The sequence below is a fragment of the Toxorhynchites rutilus genome, chromosome 2 (genome assembly GCF_029784135.1).
Source record: "Toxorhynchites rutilus septentrionalis strain SRP chromosome 2, ASM2978413v1, whole genome shotgun sequence".
NCBI classification, from domain to species: domain Eukaryota; kingdom Metazoa; phylum Arthropoda; class Insecta; order Diptera; family Culicidae; genus Toxorhynchites; species Toxorhynchites rutilus.
In genome coordinates this window covers 25,514,814-25,536,301 of record NC_073745.1, presented here as the reverse complement: position 1 = coordinate 25,536,301, position 21,488 = coordinate 25,514,814, and the positions used below count along the sequence as shown (strand labels likewise).

The following is a 21,488-nucleotide window of genomic DNA, read 5'->3' as shown; positions in this document are numbered from 1 at the left end:
AAAAAGCCTGAATAGGAATAAAAAATTCTTTTTCCCTTCGCAAAGCGACAACAAATGTCCTTCCGACGCCGCACCGGTGACAATGATCCCAACTCGACACTTGACAGTCCTGCGAGCATTCGATATGACCAATTTTTTACCCGCTAATCTGCCTTTCCGATCTAAGAGCAAGGGGGTGTAAAATGTTGTTCGGTTTGTTGAATTCGTTGTATATAGTTACAACAGAATACAAAAAAGCCATATTGTTTTTGAGAATATTTTCCGAACGAAGCCCTTTTAAAAAATCAGGGGCTCTGAAACCATTTCGTGATAATCGCATCATCAATCACCACCAACAATGCTTTATGTTGATAGTAATAAACGATTATTTCCCCGGAATCAGTTGACCCAGCTGGGACAGCAGCGTCATAAATTTGACCAATATTTGCTGACCATATATTTCGAACATGCAACCAGAACAATAAGATAGATTAGTGACTGCCATTTGTATCATTCGCTTCCCCTGTTTTTCTCCATTACAGGAAATCCCCGCAATAAAACGGCCCTCAAACCGGGCCACTCGCTGATGGACTGGATCCGACTGGGGAACTCCGGTGTGGATCTAACGGGTACGGGCGGAAAGGTGCGTCCGGTGAGTCATTCCGAGCTGGAGCAGCATAATACGCCGGGGGATGCTTGGATGGCGATCCGGGGGAAAGTGTACAACGTGACGAAGTATTTGGACTTTCATCCCGGGGGTGAGTTTTTCAATTACTACCGAATCTTCCGAAGAACATAGTTTGTAAAACCAGTTTCATTTTCAAGGCATCGATGAACTAATGCGAGGCGTCGGCCGGGATGCTACCAAGCTGTTCGATGAAGTACACGCCTGGGTGAACTATGAATCGCTGCTGGCCAAGTGCTACATTGGACCACTTCGTAGCACCGGAACGCTCAACCTGGGTGGAGATTCAGCCAAATCAAACAGCAGTGCAGCAATCTTCCTGAAACCACCAACGCCTGTCAGTCCGGTGGCAGCATCCAAAGTGTTATCCCCCACTTCCGCAGCGAGTAGTTCGAGTGATGAGTTTGCCAGTCGGTTACTTCCCGTAGTGCCTCGCTTCGACTGGATCCAGAAAACGGCCGAAGTGTCGTTCATCTTCTACACCAGAGCGCTCTGCAACCCGGCCGTTGTTGTGGAGTTCGTTGGCCCCCAAGAGTTCATCGTGCGAATGTATCTCGAGGGAAGCGTTCTGCATCGGTACAAGTTCCAAGCTTCGAACAATCTTCAGTGGCCTTGCAGCGTTCGGCAATCGCTGGAAACGGGGAAAGTCGAAATTGTGTTCAATAAATCCCTTCCTGGGCTGTGGACCAGCTACGGCCAGATGGAGTACGAGCGCATCGAAAACCACGAGATGGAACTGAATGAGTACGATGTGGCGACGCGTATTGAAATCACGCACGATTCCTGTGCGCTGTTGCTTCGTCCGAAAAGCCACTCGCTTCTCCAGGTAACCCCCATCGGACATCACGTAACGGTGACGGGTTCCATTGGGGGAGAATTTATCAGCCGAAGTTACACTCCTGTGCCTGCCAACGCCATCCCAACGCATTGTCCCGCTACGTTTGTACCGCTGTTGGTGAAAACCTACCGAACCGGCCGTTTGTCCGAGTATTTGACCAGGCCGGTGCCGTTGGCCGCTGGCCTGCAACTTTCCCAGCCGAGTGGGAATTTTGCGCTCGCAAAACTCAAGCATCACAACCGCGTTGCCTTACTGACCGCCGGAAGCGGATTAACTCCGATGCTGGCCGTGCTGAATTATCTGCTCGAACGGAGCAGCAATAGGGTGTAAGTATTTCATTTTTATATTTCATGTAAAACATTCTAGAATATAACCACATCTATGAACGTGAACGTAGACTAAAAAAGAATATATTGCTGGCAAAATCGCAAAGAAAGTGATTGAGATGTGTAGTACCGTAAACCGGAAGCAAATTGATTTTTTTTACTCAATTATATACAGGATTTGATTATATACAGTGAAAAGAAATCCGAGACTATATATTATCCAGTCCGCCTTGTAATACTTCATTGTGTTGCGGTTTGGGTAAGGTTAGTAAATAATGATGAAAAAGTTCAACTAGAAGACGAGGCCAACCATTCTCATGATGTTTCCCTTCATACTGTTCATTAAAACTTGATTCATCTAGAATCCGAAAATACAAAACCAGTTGTATCTCGGTTAAAGATTCAAAAAAAATTCATATCAAAACACAGAGAATTTATTATAATATTATTATTATTCCTTCACAGTTTGGATGAATTTTCGATACCCTGCATCAAAGATTGGATTCTCTGTTGGTTGAGCTCATCGGCAAATTGAATTATTTTAATAATTAGTACTGGGGCTAAGGCCACAAAACGTTATGGAAAGTTTTTTTCAATAAAATCCTTAAGCGTTAATTTGCAAAATTTTTAGCGGAAATTTTCAAAATGTAGCTTCGGGGTAAAATTGATCAATCTATGTTTTACAGGATTTTCAAATGTCATATGCACAAAAATGTATAGAAAATCAATTATTTCTTCATCTACGGTCATTTAAATGATTATCCAAGGGTTTGAGGATACAAAAAAAACTGATTTAATCCACCTGAAGGTGTGGCCTTTCCATAACTCGATTTAAACACTGATCTGCAGGTCATCCGGAAACCATTCGGGTTATCCTAATGTTGTCAAAAACCATTGAAATGGTCCCAATGAGCTAGTTTTGACAAACCAAGACGTTCGATTTGTCGCCTGATGGTATTCGGTTCTGGTCATTCGTGGTGCTTTTATATAAAACTAGCTGACCCGGCAAACTTCGTCCTGCCCAAAATTTGTTTTTTGTTATCATTACCTTCAAACATTGACGTTTTTCTACTATGTGCAAGTTCATAGGTCCAATCGCAGAACTGTTCGTTGATTGATCTTCTAATCAACCCCGTTGAATTTTGTATGACAGCTCCCCCTTAGGTGGAGTGTCTAACCACCGTAAAAATATTTACTGCACCCTAATACCTTCACATGCCAAATTTGGTTTCATTTGCTTGATTATTTCTCGAGTAATGCAGAAATTTGTGTTTCATTTGTATGACGGCCCCACCTAAGAGAAGGGGGGAAGTATCTAACCACCATAGAATCATTTATTGTACCCTAAAACCTCCACATCCAAAATTTGGTTCCATTTGCTTGATTATTTCTCGAGTAATGCAGAAATTTGAGTTTCATTTGTATGGAAGTTCCCCCTTAGAGAGGGGGATGGAGTGTCTAATCACCGTAAAAACATTTATTGCACCCTAAAACCTCCACATGCAAAATTCGGTTCCATTCGCTTGATTAATTCTCGAGTAATGCAGAAATTTGTGTTTCATTTGTATGGAAGCCACCCCTCTGAGAGAGGGGAGGAGTGTCTATTCACCATGGAAACGTTTCGTGTTCCCTAAAACATTCGCATGACAAATTTGGCTCCATTTGCTTGATTAGTTTTCGAATTATGCAGAAATTTGTCTTTCATTTGTATGGCAGCTCCCCCTTAGAGAGGGGTGGAATGTTTAAACCACCGCAAAAACATTTATTGCACCCTAAAATCTCCACATGCCAAATTTGGTTTCATTTTCCTGATTAATTCTCGAGTTATGCAGAAATTTGTGTTTCATTTGTATGGCAGGCCCACCTAAGAGAGGGGAGAAGAGTATCTAACTGCCATAGAATCATTCATTGCACCATAAAATCTCCACATGCAAAATTTGGGTCCATTTGCTTGATTAATTCTCGATTAATGCAGAAATTTGCGTTTCATTTGTATGGCAGCCCCCCTTACAGAGGGGGGAGGAGTATCCAACCACCGTAAAAACATTTATTGCACCCTAAAACCTCTACATGCCAAATTTGGTTTCATTTGCTTGATTAATTCTCGAGTAATGCAGAATTTTGTGTTCCATTTGTATGGCTGTAAATCCGGAAGGATGTACGGATTGTTTTGTATTACAGTCCACGACAATTTCCCTTATGAAATACGCATGCCTTCAACCTGATATTCTTGGGCGGTATTTCCAGTTGGTATTATTATGGCATTTTTTGAACTTTTTGCATAACTTTGAACATGTTTCATGAACAAAATTCAGAGGAATTTCCATTTGGAGATAAAGGAGGTAACATAGAAACTATAAAATAAACATTGATACTAGAGATGAAACGGATATCAGACCAATATTTGCTATCCGACTGGATACTGGATATTGGAAAAAATCCACAATCTAAAGTCAAGATAGCGATATAGTGTATTCGACAAAGATTTAGATCTTATTAAAATATGAACTTTTGTCGAAGACATCAACTTTCCATCTTTTATAATTTTTGGAATATAAGTAATTTTTATATGAAGACTCCTGAAAAAATAATGTTTTGCTCGTAACATTTTTGTGTGCAAATTCTCACGTTTGACAAGTTCTTCACATGTTTCTGAATAGAGAAAAGCTAGCAGAGCATTTAAAATGCGATAATTTATACATAACAATGTAACGAATTGAACATTAATAGCATTTTTTTAAAGAAAAACATGAAAAAGTAGTTGTTCGAAAAACTTTTTTCATGTAAATGTGCCCATCATCCGATGTATGGAAAACTAGTTGGAAATTTTAAAGGCTATTTATATCTTTTGATTCAGAATTTTTAAAGCAGATGTTTTCAAGAAAAATGAATTTGAATTTTCAAAATATTTATTTTCAAAGAAATTTTTTTCTAAAAAAATCTTTGATAATTTCTAATGAAAACCACAATAATTTCCTATGTTATGATAATTTCTAATGAAAACCACAATAATATGAATGTTACGAGCAAAACATTATTTTTTCAGGAGTCTTCATACAAAAAATGACTTATATTCCAAAAACTATAAAAGATTGATGTCTTCGACAAAAGTTTATATTTTAACAAGATCTAAAACTTTGCCGAATATACTGCATCGCTATCTTGACTTTAAACAAAATTAGGATTAGTTGTATTTTTTTCAAATAAAATATAAAAAAGTTGTTAGAAAAACTTTTTCCCTGTAAAAGTGCCTATCTTCCAATGTATGGACGACTTGTTAGAAATTTAAGGGATATTCATATATATGTATTTGGGACTTTTTAAAAAATACGTTTTTGAGAAAAATGAATTCTAATTTTTAGAATAACTTTTTTTGTCAGCGAAATTTTTTTCCAAAAAAAATTTTTTTTGACATGAATTTTTTAGATATCATAGTTTTTAAGTTAAAAATTTTTGTACAAAAAATAAGAAAAAAAATAACTTTTTCCAAAAAGTAGTCTAATTATTTTCCGAATATTTAAAGTATGCAAAGTTGCTTAAATGATCCATGTCTTTACACCCACAACGTTTCACTGCTATCTGAGATGTTGCTACCAACGGCCTGTCGAGTTGGCATGAAATTCAACCGTATTACACTGTGGAAGTAGGCTCTGAATCACTCTGGAAGCTCTAAATTCAAATTCAGAACGCGTTCTACGGACACGTAGGAGAGAAAAAATATGCAATTTAAGCTCTATCCGTTTGAAACTTGTTGCCATAGGTCAGAGTTCTCAGAGTGCTCTGGACACAGCCTGTTGGCGACCAACGGAACACCCTTGCTGCAACCCTGAAGAAATGCGTTTGTTTACGTCTGCAATTTGCGATCAATGCCCTCACGATGATCTTCATTAGCTGATCGCGGACAGAAGAACAGTTGTTATCGGTACGGGAATCCCACTAGCGAAAGCGAGAACACTATTGCTATTGGAAAACATCGTCCATACTATTCTCTCTCTTGCGAGACGACTATAATCACAATGTGAAGATCTACAGGGTCTTTCAGATTAAACACTCACGCAACACATTTCAATGACTTCTAAAAAAAGGAACCAATTTTTATTTTTCAAAAACGAAAATAAAGCTTATTTTAGGACATTTTCGATGTGACCATCCCTTTTTTCGATAACGCGACTTGTAAATTGTACATCTTGACACCAAAAACCATCCGATCAGACTGAACGAGTAGCCGAATATTATCGTCCCGAAGTGAGGAATGCAGTGTTACAATCGACGTAGCGAAGAAAAAATGTTATAAGGAGCTATTCGATTTTTTCCGTAAGCGTTTAATCTGAAAGACCCTGTACTATCGTCCGCCTTTGGTTATTCTGAACCCCGTTTTCAAGTCAAATGTTTCCGTTATTGTTGGTACCGGATTGATTGTAAAATACTTTGTGCCTCCCGATGCTAAATGTCTGTTGGAAGATTATACTTAATGAATCCGGCTTCTTCAACCATATGATTTTAATTTATCCCAATCATTTCATACTCCCTCGTTCACTCAAGCGTGTATTTACAAATATTTATTTTCGACGAAAAGTGAAGCCCAAACAAATAATAACTCGACAACAGCACAGTTTGTGTAGGAAAAGTGATAAAATGTATTACTTCGGTTCGCTGAATTCGTTACACGTAACATAATTGAAACAAATAACCCCTCTCTCAGTAAGCTTCCTCTAGCTCTTTGAGACTACACTTCCAATCTGAGCTCAAATTACAAACATTTTCGTAATCCGCCTTTGTTCAGCAACAGAGTCAGAAACAAATTAATACATGCTTTCCCCCCATTACTATCCGTGTCGTTCACAGAGAGAACGTTGGCTTGCTGTATTACAACAAAACCGAAGCGGATATCTGGTGTCGTGAGATGCTGGACAGCCTGGCCGAAAAGGATCGAAGGTAATGTATTGTTCCATCCGATGCAAATGCTAATTCTAGGAGCCATCATTTACTGTACGAAGTGCACTTCCTTGTGGAGGGGAAATCCGTTTCCCTGCTGGGTTCTTATTTCTAGGGTTGTACCACGATTCAAACGATCAACAGAAATGAATAATCGAACCACTCTGTATTGCTCTGGAGATTATCAGTTCTCTAAGAGCAAACACATAAACACGACGTTATTAAGCTTTATAGACTGCCACTCTACAGATTATTACCCATGTGCGTTTGAACTCAGATCTCAATGACATCAACTAAGCTGAAGGAGCTCGGGCCAAAAGGATTCTCTTCCATTTTCTTCCATCGATGTGTTGAGTTGTTGGTGTGTGCGCCTCATAACGACGTCAACGTCGATGTCGAGTTTGCTTTCCATTTAGTACCGTTTCCGGCAACGGGCACTCCATACATACAGTGGGTGGGATGTGAGATACTCGTGTATGTCAACATGTACCCGGCGGTGTACAGAAAAAAAAGTCCTTTCTTGTATCCGCCCTCCTGGGAGGCTTTGTTTGGCTGCTTGCTTGCTCGCTTGTTGCATACACAAAGAGGCAATAATTAAAATGGTTACTTTGTTTGTTGCTTTATTACTGGGGCTTTCATTCGAAATATAGAGCGCAGTTCGAGTTGTTGTTGCTGCTGCTGGTAGTCTTTATTTGAGATATAATTTGCCCCTTTCCCCCCAAACTACATTAGCGATTCAGGAATGACTCGATCCTAGCGTGACACCGGTTAGTTATGTTCAACTTAAACAACAGTTTCTTACGCGAACGGAGCTCAAGTTAATTTGATTTGAAAGTATTGGAATTCAGACTATTGCCTTCACTGGTCAAAACGCTTGCATGGTAAAAAATGACGAAAATAACTTCACTTAAAATGATAGATCGATCAAATTCGATCATCTTCAATTTAGGTTTAACTATTACAGGTCGGACTCGATTATATGTGATTCGAATATATACAATTTTGGACTCGATTGAACAGGGTAACTTCGATATAAAGTACATCTTACTCTCAAAATTGTACGTTGTATCGAAACTGTACGCGAAATTTTTAAATTTTTTCGATTTTCTTGATTTTCGATTCGATTTTTGATTTTCAATTTCTAATTTTCAATTTGATCTCGATTTGAAACGTCGATTTTCGACAAATTTGTGATATTTGATTTTCATTTTTGGTTTTTTTTCTTTTTTTTGTGCTTTTGATTTTTCGATTTTAGGATTCTTTGATTTTTTTTTGTTTTCGATCCAATTTTTTTCATTTTTCGGTTTTTAATTTTTTAGAATTTATTTAGTATTTATAATTTAAAATTTTTCAATTTTTGATTTTTTTAGTTTGTCGATTTTTAGATTTTTTTTTTGCTTGTTCGAGTTTTCGGTTTTCGATTTATCGATTTTTTTATTTTTGATTCAATTCCTTAACTTTTCGATTTTCAATTTGATATCTATTTAATTTGTCGATTTTCGACAAATCTTTGATTTTTTTCAGTTCTTTAATTATTATTTTTTTTAATTTTCTCTATTTTTCTATTTTTTGAATTGTCGACTTTTCCGTTTTTCGCTTTTTTTTTTTGCTTTTTCAATTTTTTTGAGTTTTTGAAAAACTTGTCGATTTTCTATTCTCGTTTTTTTGCTATTCCAATGTTTGGAAATTTTGAATCGAAAGTTTTAATTTTTAATTTTTTTGATTTCCTGTTCTCTATTTCTGACTTTCGGTTTTCAATCTTTCGATATGATTTCGATATGATTCGTCGATTTTTCGACAAATTTTAGATTTTCGATTTTGGATTTGACGATTTGTTGATTTTTGATTTTTATGATCTTCATGATTTTTTATTTTTTAATCTTCAACAACAATTTTTAAGTTTTAAACAATTTTATATTTTTTTTTATTTTTGTGATTTTGGACTTTCACGATTTATAATTTATACTTTTTTCATGGTTTTCGATTATCCAATTTATTTATTTTTTTAAAATTTCTTAATTTTCGATTTGATTTCGATTTGCTTCGTCGGCTTTTCATAAATTTTCGATTTCCGATTTTTGATTTTCAATTTTTCTATTTCTTCCAGTTTTTCAAATTAGAATTTTTCATCTTTCAGCTTTTCGATTTTTCGTTTTTTTTTTTTGCTTTTCAATTTCGAATTTTAATTTCGATTTGAATCGCCGATTTTCGATAAATTTTAAACTTTGGGTTTTTTCCAGTTTTTCAATTTTTTTTTTATTTTTCAACTTATCGACTTTTCCATTTTTTGATTCTTCGATTTTTTGATTCAATTTAATTTTTTTCGATTTTCGATTCTCTGGTTTTTTTGGTTTTAGTTTTTCGATTTTTTTTTCCTTTTTTTCGATATTTTTATTTTTTGCTTGTTCGATCGATTTTTGTTTTTTTTCTATTTTTGATTCATTTTTCATTAATTACTCGATTTTCAATTTTCAATTTAATATCGATTTGATTCGATTTCAATTTTCGATTTTTTTTCAATTTTTTGAATTTTATTTTGTTTTAGTTTTTTCGATTTTTTAATTTTTTGATTGGTCAACTTTTCTATTTATCGAATTTTCGATTTTTGCTTTTTCGATTTTTCGATTTTTTGACTTTTTAATTTTTCGATTTTTTTATTTCTTACTTTTACGCAAATTTCGAGCTTTAAGGTGAGACCCCGGTCTGGAAGGTCGAAAAAGTAGTTTTATTGGTTTTTTTGCATTCTTGGGAAGCTTATGCCCTCAGTAATGTTATCCTGAAATGATTTTTCGAAATTTGATTTCGTTGGAAAGTTACAGCCGAAAGTATACGGTCAGCTCAAGGGATATAGTATAGCTGTAGAAAATTTTTTTAACGCGTTTTTCTCGAAACCATATTTTTCAGCTGGTGGTATCAATATCTTAGAATCTACTCGAGCGATTTGGCTGAAATTGTTTTACGATTTATAATTAAAAACATTTTTCATGGTTTTCGATTTTTTAAATTTTTGAATTTTTCTATTTTTCGACTTTCGACTATCAATTTTCAATTTTTTTTACATTTTCGAATCCTCAATGTTACTTCTTTTATTAAAACTCATTTCGTGACGCGTATTATTTATATTCTACATTTTTCTGTAGTGTATAACACACAGCATCCACCGAAATACTTGATGAAAGGCTCTATTCTTTTTACTTCCTTTTAAAACAAAAAATGTATTGCAAAAAAAATGTAAAAATAACGAGTTGGATTCGTCATTAGTGAGGCTTTAAACTTTGCAGTTCATCCGCCTCTAAGAGAGTCTCAGTTGTTAATGTAATCCAATGTATTTTCTCTTCGGCCAGAATTATATTTCCTCCCATTGAATTTACTAAGCCACAGAAATTGTGTGAAATTGTGTTTAAAATTTTTATTCCAAATTGAAAATGGTGTTACCGATCAATCATTTGGCGAGGAATTGCGCTCCTTCGTCAATTTCACGTAAATGTAATTAAATTCAGACTATCACTTTCAATCACCAGAACGGTTGCATGAGAAAAGTAATAATCCAAAGTTCATTACTGGTCATGTTCAATTACTCTATTCGGATGACAATACAGAATTCCTTTTACGATAAATGGAAACACCCTTCATCGAATATATTCACAGCGTAACCACAATGTTCTATTAATAGTCACTATGCTTAACTATAATCACAATCGCTCGAGCTCGAGCAGCCTATTCTCCACGAAAACAACAGCTCCCGTTCCACGTGGAGAATCCAATCCCAACAATGTGCAGCCAAATATGCCATGTAACACCACACCTTATGCGATAGCGCATACCTCTGTACGAAGTACGTACATACAATCGCCACAGCTGCCGCTACTCCGCTAAGGAAGCTCTGTAAGGTGCGAGTTCCACAGGCGAAGGATCAAGTTCGCTACAACTTAAGTGCATCATCATCATCATCATCATTATCCTCATCATCATCGTCGTCTTCGGTATCATCTGAAACATTGTTGGGTTCAGATTCCGAGTAAATGAATGGGTTGAAACAAACATTTAGTTACGTAAGGTTATTACCTCAAAGTTTTATAATGAATGACTCTGCAAAAGATAAAATCAATATGGCACCATAATTTATCTTATCCCTCTCTCCCCTTTGCTCTCTTTTACATGTTCGACCCCTCAACTGGCACCGCGTGTGACTCGGTGTTATCGCTATTGTCATCACCAGACTGATGCTGCGGTACTTCCTCTCGGAGGCTGAATCGCGCGGAAGCCCATCCACTGGCAGCTCACCTGCAAAAGTAACAACGCAAAGGAGCGACACACTCGCAGCAGCAGCAACACCGGAAAACATATCCCCACCCACTCTCACTCACCGACTGGAACGTGGCAAAATCTCGCTGGAAGTGGCAAAACAACTGACGAACCTTGACTCCCCGCAGTATGCGACCTATGTTTGCGTCTGCGGCCCGAAACCGTTCAACGAGCTGTGCTGTCAGTACTTGGAGCAGGCAGGACATAACATGGCACACTTGCACAGCTTCCAGGGTTAGGGTTGGGGTGAGGATTGACGGGACATCATCTGCAGCGGCGACGGCTGCGGTTTGGAGCGTTTCATCTCGTGTGTTTACGGTAAGCTGTAATGTGGTTCCAATATACATATGTATGTTGTTCTGCACTGGAACGATTCTGTTGCTTCATCATTGAGTTCATACCCAAGAAAACCAATATGTATTGAAATTTGCATTTGATGCAGCGTGCGCAGGCTACCTAAAACAGCTTTTGACAAAAGATACGGCTACTCTGGTGCTATTTACAGATTCGATGCACTTTAAATGAATGCAGTCAGAATACTGTATGAAAATTTACAACAGCAATGCATTTAAAATGCTAATTTACAGCCACAAGCAGCTGAAATGCAAATATAAGATTGGTGTTAAATTTTGTCATTACATTGACATTTCATTTTATTATGAATTATCAAGTAACTACGTGATGAATCGCTGTGCTTGTAATTCACTCACCAATCATTTGTACTGAAATTTTTTTAATTCAATCGAATTTTCAGCTTGAGGATAGTCCGGTGCGATTAGTAAACTTTCAGAGTTTGAAACAAATAACCATACGCGACATTCTCTCCTAGGTTTTACTGTAACGCTTGCATTAAAAAATGTACATTACAGATGGAAGGAAGGAAGGTATTGTATTATAGAGACTTTAAACTCTGAGAGTTCTCTCTATTACAGATGGAGATGAAAAAAACTACAGAAGATCTCTGATGGGACAAATCTCCCATAAAACATAATTTTATTGACCATGTTACAAAAATATTTCGACGCGCCGGGCAACCTTCCGGCAGTTGACCAGAGCCTTCGCCATTGCTGTCGAAAATATATTTGTTGACATGTTTTTTCAGTTCTTTCTTAGCTTTATTTATCAGTTCTTCCACCGTTTTTTTTTTTTATTTTTTTATCCCATTTATTTATTCAAGGCTCATTAGCATTTTAGCTGTAACAGAGCCGAATTTTAATCGAATTTTAATCATATCTATAATTAGCACATTACACAGTTGCCATTCGCCAGTATTCCTTCTATACCATTACACATGGTACATTCACGGAGTAGCCATTTAGGCGTAAGAGTTATTCTTTCTGTTCTTTCATTATCCAGTTGGACCACCGGACAGCGGAGACAGTTGATTGATCATTGTTGAGTTATTTATAGAACAGCAGCCCGATGTGTCTTGCAGAGCAGAGCAGTTGTATGGATGAATCGATCTTATTTCGACCGTGGATCGATCTCCATCGCTGATGATTGTTGCGTGGACGTAGCTATTCTGTAACAACACAAAGATGGTCAATGAGGGCCCTGAGTTTTGAACTCACGATCGATCGCTTACTAAGCGAACGCGCAACCAATGTGGCTACGGAGACCCCCCAAAATCACCTTCCACCGTTTTCGCCACGAAATTGTTGGAGTAGATCCTCCGCTTCAGGGGTACCAAGAAATTCTCGATGAAACGCAGCAAGAGATGTTCGGAAGGTTGGCGCACATCTTCAAGCGATCCTGAACGGCAGAAGAACGACTTTGACATCCACTCATCGCTTATGGTTAGCCACAGAAGCACCTTCTTACGGAACTTGATGTGGGAGATGTACTTCACGTCGGAACTTACCTCCTTGGTGGGGGGGGGCGTAAAGTAGCTGGTTGCCTGCCAGTCATTGCACTCCAGCGTTGAATACGTTTTGACGTTCCGCTCTGCCGGAAAAAATCATTCTCCATCACTTCTAGCGTATGTTTCTGGATCACAGCTTGCTGTTCCGACACGGCCGCTCTAGACATACATTTCCGCATGATGATGTCCATCCCCGCTAGGTATTTACTCATTGTCTACCCGTCGCTCCGATCTCCCAAAGCCCGAAATGATGTGGCTAGCTCTCCCTCCGTCTTCTGCTTTAGCTTGAGCTGCAGTTTACGATCGCGTAGCACCGTCAGGAGACCGGAAACAGGCTTCCGTTCAATGCTTCCATTCTTCTCCAGAAGGGTACCGATATTATAGACACCGAAACGGGTGAATCCAGCGAATTCAAAGTACAGGGTTTTCCATTTCGAGCTTCCGAAAGTATACAGCCCTGCGCTGATAACCGTTTGACATTGCTGTCAACCAAAGCGTCATATCGTTAGTTGAATGTCTGCCATTTTACAATATGGATCGTATTAGTATCGCACAACGTGTTAATTTTGATAAATTATACTATGAAAATGATGAAAAACCGGCAAATGTTTTTCGAGCATTACGGACGGATTTTGGTCGTCATGGACGGCCTACAGAGCACACAATCGCTAATGTAGTGCGTAAATTCGAACAAACTGGATCCGTAGCGGATATTGTGAAACCTGTGCATCATCGTAATGTGCGTTCGGCCGAAAATATTGCTGCTGTTGCTGCCAGTGTGGAGGATGACCCGAATGTTTCGATTCCACGGCGTGCTCAGCAATTGGGCTTGTCAAACACATCGTTGTGGCGAATTTTGCATTTGGACTTGCACCTACATCCATATAGAGTCCAACTGGTACAAAAATTAGAGCGTGGTGACCATGGAATGCGTCGAACATACGTCGATTGGGTGAACGAACAACAGCAGCAAAATGCTGAATTTTCGCATCAAATTTTCTTCAGCGATGAGGCACATTTCGAGCTCGGTGGCTATCCCAAAATTTCCGTATATGGGGCTCAGAAAATCCACACGTGATTGTTGAGAGGCCATTGTATCCGCCAAATGTCACTGTTTGGTGCGCATTATGGTCTGGTGAAGTCATCGGGCCGTATTTCTTTGAAAATGAGGCGAGACGGTAACTGTGAATGGTGAGCGCTATGGCCGCATGTTAACCGATTTTTTTTGCCACAAATTGAAGATATGGATACGGATGACATGTGGTTTCAGCAGGACGGCGCCACGTGCCACACAACACGACCGAACATGGCCATATTTCGAACGAAATTTGAGGGACGCATAATTTCGCGTTTTGGTGATGCCAATTGGCCGTCCAGATCATGCGATTTGAACCCGCTAGACTTTTTTTGTGGGGTTATGCGAAAGACCGTGTCTATGCCAACTCTCCGCAAACTCTTGAACATTTGAAAGACAACATTCGTGAAGTTATGACCGAGATACCGCCCCATATGTGCCGAAAAGTCATCGAAAATTACCTGTTCCGGATCAAGGTGTGCGAGGAAGCCCTAGGTGGACATTTGAATGATGTTGTATTTCACACATAATGGCATAAACCAAACTTTAATTTGAAATAAAACTTCCATCGAAATTCTAAGTGTTTTTTATTTCTTGGAGCGAAGTTGCTCTCGTCTTTCATCCGTCTATCTATATAAATAAAAATGGATTTGTGTCTGTCTGTCTGTCTGCTTCTTATGGACTCGGAAACTACTGAACCCATCGACATGAAAATTGGTATGTAGGGGTCTTTGGGGTCGGGGAAGGTTCTTATGATAGTTCGAGTTCCTCCCCCCCACCTCTTTAAGACTGGTGGGGGGAGGGGGGTGTATGCCATGCAAATGAAACACAAATTTCTACATTACTCGAGAACTTATCAAGCAAATTGTGCCATATTTGGCATGTGGAGGTTTTAGGAGGCACGAAACGTTTCCATGGTACTTCGATAAACCAACCCCCTTCCTAAAGGCATGGGGCCAGCCATACAAATGAAACACAAACTTCTGCATAACTCGAGAACTAATCAAGCAAATGGAGCCAAACTTGAGATGGGAGAGTTTTTGAGTACGACAAATGTTTCTATGATGGTATGACACCCCTTCCTCCTCTAGAAAGGAGAGTAGGCCCCATAAAAATAATGCACATATTTCAACCAAACATATTCTAACCAAACATTGAAAATTTTTCGGAAAACTCTGAAAGAAAATGGAAAAATTCGAAAAATTCAATTCGCATGTATTCTACAATTACATATTGACAAGCGTTGTTAGTCGATTTGACGTTCTCGGTAACGAAATAGATCTTCGTTCGAAAGTGGAAATGGATTTTAATGCGATAAAACACACTCCTATATCGTCTTCTATCTATATAAATAAAAGTGAATCGTCGAATGTGTTGATAAGAGCAAAACTCGAGGAAGGAATTGTCCGATTTACGGCTGTCTTCATTCTATCATATTTTCCGTGTCAAACATTTATTCCATGTCACGGAGAAACATGTTATTTGTAAGTGGATGAAAAGTCTTGCACGAGAATTGTGTCTGAAAATAATCTGATATTATAATGTCGAGCTTTGCTGCCGTAATCTCGCAAAGTGACGCAAGCACCAACATTGACATTTTACGTTTACACAATAAATGTCACATGCCTTGTTTCTTGTAAAAAACACTTTTCCGAAAAGCTTGTCATGTCAAATTTTTAAATCAAAAACGGTCCATCCCCATGTTATGTTACTTTTAAAATAGCAATTTTGTTTCAGAATTACAAATCATGTACTAAGAAGCTCACAAAACCATGTACACTGAAGTCGCTTTTAACGCGGTTTTTTTATACACGGCTTTTTCACGCGGTTTTTGGAATTTACGCAGATTTCAAAATTTACGCGGTTTTTTTACGCAACACGCAACAACCGCGTACAAATTCAAGCTGAGAAATAAAAGAATATACAGATATCGTGATTGCAGCATACACATAAAAACAGGTCATCAATTGTTAGAATATGGGTCGCATTTTTAATTTATAATTCACTATTTGTTAGATTTTTATACAGCGCGGACTCGATTATACACAGTCTTCGATTTCTTTTCACTGTATATAATCGAATCCTGTATGTAATCTAGTCAAAAAAAAATTTTTATTAGATTTATATCATATATTTTTTTATAGCATATATTTTTCATTCATTGAAAATAGAAGAAGAATTTAATTTTTGATTCACCCTCTTAAAGTCATAAAACACCTTTCTCATATGAAAAAAAAATTTCCAGAATCTCTCAGAAGGTGATAGATGATCATATTTGATGACAAAAATCCTTCTACGCATGCATATGTTCGAATTTCAACAATGACAGAGTTTTAGAACTTTTTTTTGTTTCGTACTCTGTTACCTCAAACTGGCTCTACACTAAAGAGTACGCTGCGTAAGCCAATTCTTTTGCTTTCATTTGAAAGATGAGAAAATTTTGTTCAGGATACAGTGGTGGAACATCTAAATTAGTTGATTTAAATAACTTTTTGGAAGTGAAAAATTCAAAGTTGAAAATTTTTAATGTGTAATTATTGATTTTATCCCAAAAAATTATATTGAACTTGATTGTTTCTATCAATCAAATTAAAGCTTTCAAATTGCTCTACAATTTGTTCTTTGACGCCTAACTTCTATCTTTCTTAATTTCGCTGCAATATCGATATAAACAATTCCTGGTGAAAATTCAAGCAAAATCTTCAAAAATCACGATTTTTACCCAACTGTACATATAATATCCACCCCAATTCCACCTTAACGTTCAAAGGATACATATTTCCTCAAAATAAGTCAGATTTGAAATGTAAAAAACATTTTTTTTTTTCAAATTGTATATAATCGAGTCCAAAATTGTATAGATTCGAATCACATATAATCGAGTCTGTATATAAACGAGTCCGACCTGTACGGATTTTGAAATTTACCCGGTTTATTTTTAAGCGGATTTTGGAATTTACGCGGTTTTCTTTTACGCGGTTTTTGTTTACGCGGCACGTATCTCCCGCGTAAAAAGCGACTCCAGTGTACTTCAAATTCATAATATCAAACTCTTCTTAAAGAAAAGTTTATTCTAGATTGGAGTGTATTGCTGTTCTCACATATAGCTCATAAAGATTAGAACTAAATAGTTCAAACTCATCAATTCAATTGTTGATTACAAGGATTCCCTGATATGTAGTGTCTTTTTTCTTCAGGCATCAAAGGACAAAGCTTCTTGACGATGTTTACTTTCATTGCCTGTTCAATTTCTCCTTCGGGTAAATTGAAGCTGAGTATTGATTGAAGGGTAAATGTCGGATTTGGTGAACAGCTGCACTCTTGTAAATACTCCAAACGAAACGAAACGCATCTTGTAACAAAACTAAAAACATCCTCGCGTAAACTGTATCCGTTTTACTTCGGATAATTTCGGACGGCAATATGTTATTTTACACGGATGGTTTCAATTGCATTTTGAATTCGAAAAAATCGGTGCTGTCCATAATTATTACAATCAGGTTCTCAACTACGTTAACCTGCTCGACTCATGCTACAAAGTTGGGAAAGTGTGTGAATTCTTCTCCTTGATGCTTCCTGATGCTTCGCTCAACGGCAGCATGTTGGAGAAAATCAATGGAAACAGATTCTCGCATACTTTGATGGATGAACGCCAATCGATTGTGGAAACAGCGATTTAAATTTGCTGTTTCCACAACAAACTGGCGTTGGTGGCATAGCTTAAATAAAACTGCATTTTTTCAAAAATCAAGCCGATGGCAATGTTTTTCCATCAACAATACACATTTTGTACAGATCAGATTTTCGTAATGTACGCGTATGCTGACAATACATGCAATTTTACAAAAAGTCTCGTGCTGAAAATTCTTACCTCTGGCGCTTGCGTCACTTTGCGAGATTACGGCAGTTTGGAAGAAGTACTGGAATTTTATAGTAAAAATTTTTAAGGGTAGATTAGAAGATCAATCAATGAACTGTTCTGCGATTGGACCCAATGTCCTGGAAAAAAAAAGTCACAGGAGGGTTGTGTCCGAGACACGACTGCATAGTTGACGTAGGATTCCGTTAGGCTATCTGTTTATTTTGGATATGTTTTATGAATTACATCGTTAAACTCTTCGTTAATGATTTGTGGCCCTGAAAAGAGCCGTTGTGTTTGGTTGTTGGGTATTGTTTGTTCACTCCACCAGTGTTTACCGAGTGATGATGAAAGAAGTATGGTAAACAGTCGTTAGATGGTGCGTATCAGATAAAAGATACCGTCTTCTATGATCCTAGACGAGATTCTTCCTGTGTTATGTATGGATGAAATAATGAAAAAAAAACTCACTAATGTAATATAAGATATCAATACCAAACACAATAATAAAATTTTCTCATCAGTAAAAACATGTCACTTTAAAATAGAGAAAACATATTTGAAATGGAAAAAGTAATTTTCTTTTCTAATATTTACTTTCTGAGTGTTCAACCCAATGCGATTTTTAATTGAGCTAACAATACCTAAAGGGTGTGTCACATCAAATTGCATCACGGAAAAAACGCTGTAGAAATTTAATTTTTAGGAATTACGCTTATAATCAGATAAGAGTGTATAGATCACGTTGGTCATGCTTCACTGTCAATTTTTCGTAAATTTGGAAAAATGTCATCGAACGAAAAAGAGCGTCGTGAATTAATCCTGTGCACTCATTTCGAGAATCCGGAGTTGTCACATCGGGACATCGGTAAGATTCTGGGAATCGTCCAATCCACGGTCAGCAGAGTACTAAAACGATACTTCGAGAACCTAACCATCGACCGGAAGGTGATGAACTTCAAAAATGGATGTTCCGTCAGTGAAAAAGATCACAAGCGCGTAGTTAAGCAATTTAGACGTGATCCGAGATGTTCGGTCCGGGATGTCGCCAATAAGCTGAATTTGTCAAGTTCATTCGTCCAGCGGACCAAGCAGCGGGAGGGCCTGCGTACATACAAGGTTCAGAAGGCTCCTAACCGCGACGAAAGGCAAAACATGGTGGGGAAGACGCGAGCCCGGAAGCTGTACACCGAAATGCTGACGAAGCCGCATTGCCTGGTAATGGACGACGAAACCTACGTCAAAGCGGACTTTCGTCAGCTGCCGGGCCTGTTGTTCTTCTCCGCAGAGGACAAATTCAGCGTTCCGGAGGAGATTCGCAAGCAGAAACTATCCAAGTTTGCCAAAAAGTACATGGTGTGACAAGCGATCTGCTCTTGCAGAAAGCGGAGCGCCCCCTTCGTGATGACCGGCACGGTAAACGGAAGCAGAAGCGCTACCTACTACCACTATTGAAGCAGCACGAGGGCCCGACCATCTTCTGACCGGATCTCGCTTCGTGCCACTATTCAAAGGACGTGTTGGAGTGGTATGAAGCCAACGGGGTCACCTTCGTGCCAAAGGAAATGAACCCGCCCAACGCGTAGGAGCTTCGCCCAATAGAGAAATATTGGGCGATTATGGAGCAGGCCCTCTGGAAGAACCCAAAAGTTGTCAAATCGGAGGCGGACTTCAAGAGAAAATGGATTTCTGTTCAAAAAAAACTACAACCTGACGTTGTACAGAACCTTATGGACGGGGTAAAGAGGAAGGTGCGGGCATACGGGCTTGGGCTCGAAGTATGAATAAAAAGAAAATGCCAAAAGTTGTTTAATAGTTTTTATTTTACTGTCTAAGATTTTCAAAAGGTTCGGTCTACTGGGCGAATTTCTACAGCGTTTATTCCGTGATGCAATTTGATGTGACACACCCTTTAATACTAAATAGTGAGCATACGGAAATCAATTTTTCTAATATTTCTTCACTTTTCTAATTTTTCTGGCTGTATAAACTTTTCTTGGGTGAAAATTAACACAACAAAACAAACAACTTAAACCAAACTACCCGTTCTCGAGCGGGAACAAACCTTAGTTTTTATTTATGAAAATTGAAATAATTCGATTCATATATCAAGTTATTTTCAACACAACTGCTACCATATACAATTTTACACTTACATTTGTGCTAAATTTTTCACAATACACGATCGGTCATTGATATGAAATTTCACGAAGCAACCAACATTAAAGTTCCAATTTTAAATTTTATTTACTAGAATTAATCGTATCACTCACCTTACTTGCAATATGAAAATGCCCCCGACTTGCATATATTTGCAATGCCGATTTCCCCCATGCAGTTTGTTTTTGATGTCTCTGTTAGGGACCCGGCGCATGTGTCGTCAATTTCAACCAATCAAAAGTGGATATTTCCGTTGGGTTGGGTTGAGATTTTTCAATTATTCGATAGTTAGTTTCATGAAATATATTATTTTCTTCAATATATAAAATTGCTATGGAGTGCCGAAATCGATTGACGCAAAAATTTCATCAATCCATCAAGAAATGAGTGAGCAATAAGCTTCGAAATTGGACAATTTTCACGATGTATTTGTACCCCAAAATGTTCCCGGAAGACGTAATCCTACGTCAAAAAGGTAATGAAGATGGTGATTTTTCGAGCGACATAGCATGCGCTGCCATAACTATTTCTCAAATAGTGACGTCAGTCGTTGTGTTTATATTCGATTGCCTAGCACATCCATGTGAAAATGCTATTTTCAGTATGTTTTTTATCAATGAAAAACATACATTTTATTGAAGTTGAAAAAAAACGAATAAAAGTGATATTTCAGTACAACTTTCTCACTTCCACACGGCTATAGAAACGAACGAAGTTTCGTTTGTTTTACCGTACCATATATATATTACTATGGCTCTCAGTGTTAGTGTGTGAGGTTGGGGAAAATAGTGTTCAATTAAGCAGCATTTCACTGAAAATGGTAATGCTTCCGAGGACTAAGAATACGACTGCTCTCTGGACCTTTTTATCATATAAATGATGGAAATAAGCAGCAATACGATTGCCTTCTGTTAAAAATAAACCGTTGCAAGATTTCATGAGAAATTGGGCTCAAATCATCATGAAACTGTGAGTATTTTGAACATTGTTTTGTTTCTTCCATATACATTTCATAGTGAACACAAATAATTACGACACGAAATTTGGCAGGCGAATACAAGTATACTTCGCCTACTGCTTCACCTCGATATGTATCTCATTGGATTGGACCCATGAACATGCGCTTAGTAAGAAAACGTGGATTTGATAACGAAAAATAAATTTTGGGCGGGACGAAGCTTGCCGGGTCCGCTAATGTAAATATATATGTAGTTCACAAAAATCTTTCAAATCTTGCATGTATCACTGCTTTTTCAAGGAAAATAATTCCGAACAATACGACACCCATTAACCCATGCGACCGCAAAGGGTTAATCTTTCTTATGCCATAGATAAAGACATGGGCAGTCTTATCATTATGAGAAGCAGTTATGTTGAGCTGTTATTTCTCCCGCTATTTCTCAAAGCGTTTAGCGAAGAAGGGATATTCATAACCATTCGCTGTACGCACATCCATTTGAATCGA

At 37.9% G+C, this 21,488-nt stretch overlaps 1 protein-coding gene across 12 annotated transcripts in view; it reads left to right on the top strand.

Annotated features, from left to right (window-relative positions):
- Positions 1–21,488, top strand: part of LOC129771740 (cytochrome b5 reductase 4) — a 189,883-nt gene that overhangs the window by 167,603 nt on the left and 792 nt on the right. For all 12 annotated transcript variants that reach the window (XM_055775736.1, XM_055775737.1, XM_055775738.1 and 9 more), the window contains 4 exons: positions 522–737; positions 805–1,828; positions 6,674–6,763; positions 10,983–11,386. In XM_055775736.1, coding sequence (XP_055631711.1) covers positions 522–737; positions 805–1,828; positions 6,674–6,763; positions 10,983–11,307 — 1,655 coding nt within the window. In that variant the 3' untranslated portion in view covers positions 11,308–11,386. The remainder of the gene's footprint in view (positions 1–521; positions 738–804; positions 1,829–6,673; positions 6,764–10,982; positions 11,387–21,488) is intronic.